This window comes from Anarhichas minor, unplaced genomic scaffold (assembly GCF_050575085.1).
Source record: "Anarhichas minor isolate MPS153535 unplaced genomic scaffold, ASM5057508v1 ptg000027l, whole genome shotgun sequence".
NCBI lineage: Eukaryota > Metazoa > Chordata > Actinopteri > Perciformes > Anarhichadidae > Anarhichas > Anarhichas minor.
In genome coordinates, this window is record NW_027466473.1 from 18011744 (window position 1) to 18021182 (window position 9439).

General features: G+C 40.4%; 1 protein-coding gene across 2 annotated transcripts; it reads right to left on the reverse strand.

Moving 5' to 3' along the window:
- Positions 1-4500: 4500 nt before the first annotated feature.
- On the reverse strand, positions 4501-9404 carry orai2 (ORAI calcium release-activated calcium modulator 2). Of its 2 annotated transcripts, none has more exons than XM_076101417.1 (3): positions 9261-9404; positions 6864-7099; positions 4501-5859 (listed from the first exon to the last, which is right to left on the reverse strand). In XM_076101417.1, the coding sequence occupies exons 2-3, from the start codon at positions 7092-7094 to the stop codon at positions 5272-5274; spliced, it is 819 nt and encodes a 272-aa protein (XP_075957532.1). In that variant the 5' UTR covers positions 7095-7099; positions 9261-9404; the 3' UTR covers positions 4501-5271. The 2 variants fall into 2 exon arrangements, with proteins under 2 accessions (XP_075957532.1, XP_075957533.1); XM_076101418.1 differs by lacking the exon at positions 9261-9404 and adding an exon at positions 9044-9254.
- Between the last annotated feature and the right edge of the window lie 35 nt (positions 9405-9439).

Genomic DNA, 9439 nt, shown 5'->3' on the forward strand with positions numbered 1-9439 from the left:
AACTGAGCAGCACTTTGGTCAGTCATCTTATTTGGAATGTGATAACAGTTTATTGTTGGAATGCTGTTAAGCATTCCAACTATTGTTCTTCGAATCTTTGTTGGAATGCTGTTAATCCTATTCTTTATTGTTGGAATGCTGTTAAGCATTCCAACTATTGTTCTTCGAATCTTTGTTGGAATGCTGTTAATCCTATTCTTTATTGTTGGAATGCTGTTAAGCATTCCAACTATTGTTCTTCAAATCTTTATACTTCTTCTTATTTTTATAATAATTATATTTCTTCCGTACGCTTTTTGAAACTCTTCTGCTCCTTCATATTTTAAGCTACAGAAACCGTTCAACTATCAAAATGTTCAGCTCTTTCAGCAGAGGGGTGCTATGACTTTTCATATTTCTAACCTTTAAACTTTATGAATTATTAAGCTTTTTGCAATTTTTTTTTTGAATGGGTTTCTATGGAGAAAATGTTCAAATCCTCTTCAACTTTCAAATCCTTCTACTTCCTCATACTTTCAGCTACAGACACCATTTCAACTTTAAAATGTTGAGAAAACCCTGATCTATTGCCGCATTATTCAGCTTTTTGATATCTTTTATACTTTTTGAACTGCAGCAGTTTAACTTTTATGATTTTTTCAGTCCTTTTCTGACTTTATAATGGGTGTGTATTGCGCAGCTTAGAGTGCGTGATGTCACCGCTAGAGTGAAGAGCAGCTTGAGATTCTTGTGAAAAAAACATTTGTCTTTTGCCACTGTGTCCACAATCTTCACTCTTCATGCATAATTTCTGGATGTAGAAGTAGCTAATCTTGTCCTTGTCGTAGACAAATGACTGTGGAATCCCACAGATTTACACATTTGGCACAGAAGCCTGTAATTGAGAGGAAAACCAACTTTCTGCTCCATAGAGACCAATGTTAAATTTTGCTTCAAAAACATCTTCCACAGAACACGGTACCCCATTTCTAAATCGCCAGTTCAGCCACATTTTTTACACTACAGATACAATTTTTACAGGATCTGTTCTTCAACTCATCCTTCCTCTCATTTATTAATATCGGAGCAATAGGAGCTACGGTTATGGGAGTTTTGAGGATTTGTTTGAGAGGTGTTTCCCTGTTTAATCTCCATGAAAAGGCTGCAAGGACACAGGTGTTTCTGATTAAGCTCATTAGTGATGTTGATAAACACACAGACTCACAGACACACACACTCCTCTCTCTCTCTCTCTGTGTATGTCTCTCTCCCTCTATCTCTGTATGTCTCTCTCTCTCTGTGTGTCTCTCATACAGTCATTCAGGTCTGACAGCTTTTTACAGGACTCCCCTCCCCCCACTCCATTTTAAAATAAAAGCCCCACAGAGTGAATTCTAACTGAAATGCTTGTGATGAAGCCTGTCATTTAATAACCTCTGTATGTGTTTCATACTTTCTGATTCTGTCTCCTCCTCCTCTCTCCCCCACCCAGCCCCACCCTTTCAAAATAAAAGCCCTATGGATTAACTGTATTTAAACGTTAACTAGTACTTATTCTAATGCCAGTAATACTTCTACTACTAATAATACTTCTACTACAACTACAACTTCTAGTACTACTACAAATATCACTACTGTTGACATTTTTTAAGCCACAGAATTTTCATATTTGTAATCTTTAAATTCTTTGAAATATTAAGCTATTTGCAATTTTCTTTTGAATGGGATCTCTATGGAGAAAATCTTAAAATCCTGTTAACTTCTTCAACTTTCAAAGCCTTCTTCATACTTTCAGCTACATATGACTTCATATTTATAATCTTTCAACTTTTTGAATTATTAAGCTTTTTGCAATTTTTTTAAAAATTGGATATCTATTTTCAGCAATGTTTTTGAGATTCATTTCAGCTTTCAGCATTCCAACGCATTTTCAGCAGGAAATGCATTTTCTAGTTCCTCTTATTATATTTCTTCCGTCCCCTGTTTTTTGAAACTCTTCTGCTTCTTAATTTTTTAAGCTACAGAAACCATTCAACTATCAAAATGTTCAGCTCTTTCAGCTCATGTCTGCTATATCTTTTCATATTTCTATTTTCAACTTTTTGAATTATTAAGCTTTTTGCAACTTTATTTTGAATGGGATGTCTATGGAGAATATTTTCAAATCCTCTTAAACTTCTTCAACTTTCAAATAATTCAACTTCCTCATACTTTCAGCTACAGACACCATTTCAACTTTCAAATGTTGAGAAAACCCTGAACTATTGCCGCATAATTCAGCTTTCTGATATCTTTTAAACTTTTTGAACTGCAGCAATTTAACTTTTATGATTTTTTCAGCCCTTTTCTGACTTTATAATGGGTGTGTATTGCGGAGCTTAGAGTGCGTGATGTCACCGCTAGAGTGAAGAGCAGCTTGAGATTCTTGTGAAAAAAACATGTCTTTTGCCACTGTGTCCACAATCTTCACTGTTCATGCATAATTTCTGGATGTAGAAGTAGCTAATCTTGTCCTTGTCGTAGACAAATTACTGTGGAATCCCACAGATTTACACATTTGGCACAGAAGCCTGTAGTTGAGCGGAAAACCAACTTTCTGCTCCATAGAGACCAATGTTAAATTTTACTTCAAAAACATCTTCCACAGAACACGGTACCCCATTTCTAGATCGCCAGTTCAGCCACATTTTTTACACTACAGACACAATTTTTACAGGATCTGTTCTTCAACTCATCCTTCCTCTCATTTATTAATATCGGAGCAATAGGAGCTACGGTTATGGGAGTTTTGAGGATTTGTTTGAGAGGTGTTTCCCTGTTTCATCTCCATGAAAAGGCTGCAAGGACACAGGTGTTTCTGATTAAGCTCATTAGTGATGTTGATAAACACACAGACTCACAGACACACACACTCCTCTCTCTCTCATACAGTCATTCAGGTTCTTAGAGATCTTTAGAGGATCCCCCCCCACACACACACACACCCCATTTTAAAATAAAAGCCCCACAGAATGATTTCTAACTGAAATGCTTTTGATGAAGCCTGACATTTAATAACCTGTTTGTGTTTATCTAACATTATGAGTCCATCTCCTCTCCCCTTCCCCCCCCCCCCCCCACCCCATTTCAAAATAAAAGCCCCAGAGAGTGAACTCTACCTGAAATGCTTGTGATGAAGCCTGTCATTTAATAACCTGTTTGTGTTTCAAACTTTCTGATTCTGTCTCCTCCTTCTCTCTCCCCCACCCAGCCCCACCCTTTCAAAATAAAAGCCCCATGGATTAACTGTATTTAAACATTAAGCTCAGAATTAGGCTTTTTTGTTGAAATAATGAATGCTCTTACTAATACTGCGACAATTACTACTACTGCTGCTAATATTTCTAGTATTACTACTACTACAACTTTTGCTGTTGCTACTATTACTACTACTACTGCTATTACTGCTACCATCAATATTATTACTACCACTGCTATTACTACCACTACCACTACTACTATTACTTGTACTACAACTGCTATTCATGCTACTACCAGTACTAATATTACTACAGCTATTAGTACGACTGCTACTAGTACTACTAATACTGCTACTTCAAATACTGCCATTACTATTACTACTACTACTACTACTGTTATATTAAATACTACGACTACTGATACTACTACTTCTAATTAATAATACTTCTACTACTAATGATACTTCTACTACAACTACAACTTCTATTACTACTATTACAAATATCACTACTGCTACTACTTATTCTAATGCTACTAATACTTCTACTACTAATAATACTTCTACTACAAGTACTACTACTACAAATATCACTACTGCTGACATTTTTTAAGCCACAGAAACCGTTCAAATATCAAAAATGTTCAGCTCTTTCAGGAGAGGGGTGAAATGAATTTTCATATTTGTAATCTTTAAATTCTTTGAAATATTAAGCTATTTGCAATTTTCTTTTGAATGGGATCTCTATGGAGAAAATCTTCAAATCCTGTTAAACTTCTTCAACTTTCAAAGCCTTCATCTTCTCATACTTTCAGCTACATATGACTTCATATTTGTAATCTTTCAACTTTTTGCAATTTTTTTTTAATTGGATATCTATTTTCAGCAATGTTTTTGAGATTAATTTCAGCTTTCAGCATTCCAACGCATTTTCAGCAGGAAATGCATTTTCTAGTTTTTATTGTTTTTTTAAACGCAGTAACATAATCTGACCTCATCCAAGGAAGTGCCAACTCTGTGTAGATTATTTTACTTTTACTGAAATGTCTCCATGATTACTATTTAAACTGGATGGGACAAGGTAATGCTGATTACAACATGTTCTCATCTCCATCCTCTTCGACTCAACATTTAAACTTTGTCTCGCACAAATACATTCCCAGCAAAAAAAAAAAAAAGATCAGCTTGTGTTGTGACCTTTAGCAAAACAGCAGTTCAGAAAAGGCAATAATTCTGTGAGGCAGAACTATATTTGACACATTCATTTTTGAGCATCACCAGTCTGCAGAATAGACAACTCTTTATTTTACACATGCGCCATGGACTTCGTAAGGAAAAGGACAAAAGGTTTGAGGCATTTGAGATGTTGGACCTAAAAACTTCCCAACAACTTTACAAGAATGCAAAAACATTTTAAGACTTTACAAACGGCCTCAGTTAGTCAGACGTAAGCCACGTTCCCTGCGTTGTGATGCATGACTCGGCACTTTACAGTTAAAACAACGAGCAAATGTGAAATGTGAGCCAGACTGAGGGGCAGGTTGAGTATTAACAGTGAGACCTGACCACATTATGTCTGCGACAAGGTCGGGGTTCAATACAATTTCATCTTATCCAAATCTTTTTAAATCTCTTCGTGAATCCATTTAACCTGGAAATAGATTTAGAAAATAAGTGAAACTCAAAGTATCTGTTAGCAGCTTTTGATCCTGGATTGCTGTCAGAGTGGTTCATCTTCTTTCGCTAACAAACAATCTTTGGCTGAGCACAGAAACCAGCTGACAGAGAGCACAATAATCAAACAAGTCATTTTGGCAAGTAACTTATGGCGTTTACCACATTTTCTCTGGCGAAAGTGAAGGCAGCTCTTTCCAAATAGGGTTTTCTGTAAACTATTTACATCATCCTTGACCAACAGATGTAACAGATGTAAAACACAGACAAGGTCCTACAACGCAACCAAGCGAGGCGGTAACGATGACCAAAACAAATGTCAGAAAAGAGATAAATATGAGACACGAAGGGAAGTCCTTTTAAAGCTGCAGTCATTGATATCACACAGTCAGCAGGCCTCTCTCGTGGCCGTCGAGCTGTATCTTAATCTTATGCAGTTCCTCGATCTCCTGGTGGTGGCGCTCCGTCTTGTGGTGCACCAGAGTGCGATAGAAGTGAATGGTGAACACCACAAAAATCACCCCCACTGGGACCATGATGATGGTGGAGGCCAGAGCAGCCTGCCAACCGCTGTCCTGCCGCACATGTGGGGGTGGTGTGGGCTTCGTCGCGGCGGTGGCCGTTGTGGCGCAGCAGCTGGTCACCTTTTGGCCCCCGCTGGAGTCTACAGGCAGGAATTTGATCCAGCAAAGGAGAACCACCTCTGCTAAAAACAGCAGGATGCCCAGGGCTGTGGAGAAGCCCCAGGCCAGCTCGATGTAGTAGTGCATGCGCTCGTGGGGCGACTCGCTGACGGAGTTGAGGTTGTGGATGTTGCTCACGGCCTCCACGTTGGGAAGGATGCAGGTGCTGATCAGCAGGGCGAAGAGGTGCACCGCCACCAGCACGGTGGTGCACACGCTAAAGGCAATGAGGAGCGCAGGAGGGTAATTGTAATGCATCTCCAGCTGCACCTCCACCATGGCCACCTATGTTTAAAAAGAGACATGGATAACCAGGTTACTATCTGTCCATGTGTACGTCACTACCGGAGAAGGCTCACATCAAAACACTGTGCATGTACGGAAACCTGTTCTAACTGAGTGCCCCGAAAGGAAAAGTCAGATGCTAGATTAAGTGCTCTGAATTTACAACAGCTATCCCATCTCTGTTCTCCATAGCAAAAGTGTCTGAGGCTCATGGGTATCGTAGTATTTAGAGCAATCTACCACACTAACACGGACACAGAACATACAACAGTCACAAGCTGCGAATGCTCAAATTTGAGTCAAAGTTGGTGCAATTTGGAAAGTTCAATTAACTTTTAATAAACAAGCAAATGGCGGTCTGTGCAGCAGCGGGGGCGGGGCTTCACGGAGTCCAGCGTGTCGTCCGCAGCAGGCCCTTTACAGGCCACGCCTCACGGATGCTGGATACACCAACGTTACAAACAAACTCTTCTTCACTTCCCTACAGTCAACAAGCAATGAGCAGGAATTCCAGGGGGGCCAAGAAATCCGCCCGCTACGAGTGGGGACACATCCCGAAAGACTAGGTACGTGCTCCTAACGGCAACACCCCCCCGACTTCGCTGCAAGCGGCACTACTAGGAGCCAAGAAGTCGTTCCGAACGGGCACACGCTATGAATGGCCACGCCCCAAACAGGCACTGTTCAATGTCATGATGATTTAACAGAAAATTAAATCCAGAACAAAATATATAAGCATAACGGTTGCTGTTCAGCAGCACAACACTGTAATCTTGAATACACAAACAGGAAGTTTAGAACCAGTTCCTGCCCACAGCTGTGTTTCCACACGTCACTGTGGTGGATTATCTATGTTTGTTTTTTTAATATCTCTTATGGTATTGAAAGGAAGTGAAACCATGTGCTGCCAGGACAGCAGCAAAGAACCTGAAAACATTTCATTGGATGAAGCATACAGAACAAGCATTCCTTTAAGAGGTTGTGTTGCGCTGAGTATGACTGACCATTGCGAAGCCGGAAAGCAGTGCAGAGGTCCTGCTGGAGGCCTTCAGCTTGGCCCGGCTCAGGTAGAGCTTCCTCCAGGACAGGGCCTGCACCGAGTGGTGGTTGGAGCTCACCAGCTCCAGGTAACTGCGCCGCACCCAGTCCCTGTAGTCCATTCCGCCGCCACCCGGGCATCGCTCCGAGACCCCCGGGGCCGGGGACCCCATGGGCACGTTCAGCTCACTGCTCATAGCACCTGGTGGGTAGAAATGGGAGAAGGAACAACTGCAATTAAAACATTGTGTTTCCTCTGACCCATCAATCGCTCTCTGTTCACGTTCAACAACAAACTCCCCCGTTTTCAGGGAAACCAAAAATATTCCAACCGCCTACAGTAAACCTGTTTTGGAGGGGGGGAGGGACGTCCGTCTGTCACAATAATGTTTGCTCAAACATGCTGTTGGCAAAGCCAGAAGAGTTGTCGAGAGCAGCAACTCTCACTGCATGTGTGTGAGTGGGAGCAGTAGGAGGAAAGAACTATTATGGGGAACACGATAACGTATGAATACAAATGAAGGGAGTTTTAAAAATAGCACAAACTGTACTGCCAGTTTATTTTTCCTCACAATAATTTAGTACCTAGCAGAATAGAAAATATCGTTTAACATCAAATATTTTCAGTAAAACGCCTTAAAGTTAGAAATCATACATAAACCCCAATAACCGACAGAAAGAAAAGGTTTATATTTTGATCTATTGTGTTATGCTGTAGTTTATGCTTTGCTCTCTCTGCATTATTCTTTAAACATTACTGTGTATATGTTTAACTACTTGGCCCTCCTTTAATAAACACTAGTTAACAGTCCCATGATTTGATCTCAGAGCTCATCAGTGAACAGGTGATAAAAACAATAAAACTGGGATCATATGGGAGGCTGATGGCAAAGAAAATGCAGACAGTTGTCTTACTTTGCATAATTTTTATTTCACATTTATTTGATTTTTCTCCTCATCACCCAGCCCTGGATGAACATACAGTAAGGTTGTGACACACGGTGCATAACCTCACTTGATTTAGTTGTTGTCATTGTCCATGCAACGTGTGATTCTGTGACTATGTTGTGAAAATTGAGTCAAAGCTATTTTTAAATACTGAAGAAAAAAATACAAATTTGGCTCCAGCTCATCAGCCTTTCAATATAAACCGCATGACCAAAGATATATGGACACACCGGCCCACTTTTATGTACCGCTGGTCTGTTTTTCATGGTTTGGGTCCCTGAGCTCCAATGAAGGGAAATCGTACTTTACAATAGACAATAGCATGCTTTCAACTTCGAGGCAACATTTTGAAGAGGGTCATTTCCTGTTTCAAACCAAGGTCCATAAATATACTTATTTCTTTTCTCAGCAATACTCAGCAATGAGCACAAGAAGGGAATAAAGCTTATAATGTCCATATACCTTTGACCACTAGCTACTGTATGTGTAGCTCTAACATGTCAGCTCATCTCTACTAACCACAACAACGTCATGCAAACACGACCCACTGGTTTTCCGAGTTTCTAGAAACAACTTGGCCATGAAGGTAACAGAGACAGCGAGCCAAACAGGAAAGATTTAATACACAGTCTGGGAACTGTTATTATTAAGGCAGCTTCCATAATAAACTCGAAGTGCAAATGTAGCTGTTGGTCACAGCTTCAAATGCAGAGCTGTGAATCTAAATGCAAAGTTTAGAGTGATGCATTATGCCCCCAGAAAATACAAGACATACACTGATCCAACTTGGGAGTGCAGGGCACCGAGTCCTCCTGTGATCCCCTTTTTGCAGGGGTACCACTTCACCCCTCTATGTATATTTAGAAACACTGGTAACGTTAATTTTGCAGGATCCGTTTACCGAGTTCAGCTGATACAGAAAGCTACTTTGTGGTTATTTTACTCCCAGTCTCGAGCAAGCCGGAAGAGAAAACTGCAAACATTAAAGTAAAAATATTCTGGTGCATGAACGAGGCATGACACCAACTCCACTTGTCATGGTTATAAGTAGTAACATTACTAAAAAGTGTAACACTATTAAACGGCAGACAGCGACTCCTGTAGCTTAGCACATTTAGTGAGCTAACTAATCAACGGGATTGCTCATCAATTCGCTCATCTGTTGTGCAATTACGACTACGTTGTTTTTTCATCTTACCTGTTTGTCGACGTGCCTTTTGATTTATTTCTAACTCCTAAACTCCAAGTCGGTCTTCTCTCCACACTGCACAAGACAATACAATTGACACCGTCTTGACCGCACCGTGTGTGTGTGTTTTGCTTGAACGAACTTCCGCTTATCAACAACGTCTTCGTTCAGCCCTCAAGCAGTCGAGCCACTAAACGTTACTCAAACGCCGCCATATTTAACGTACCTGGGAGCTGGCTTTGCTCTCGCTGTTAGGTAAGTTCGCCAGGCATCGGGTTTCTTTCTTTTTTTCTTCTTCCACGGGATGTTTGCGGTGGAGACCCGAGGCAGGTGAGGATAACTACAGTCGTTAAAAGAACGTTTCCGGTTGGGCGTGTTGCATTTCAAAATAAAAGCATAAACGAT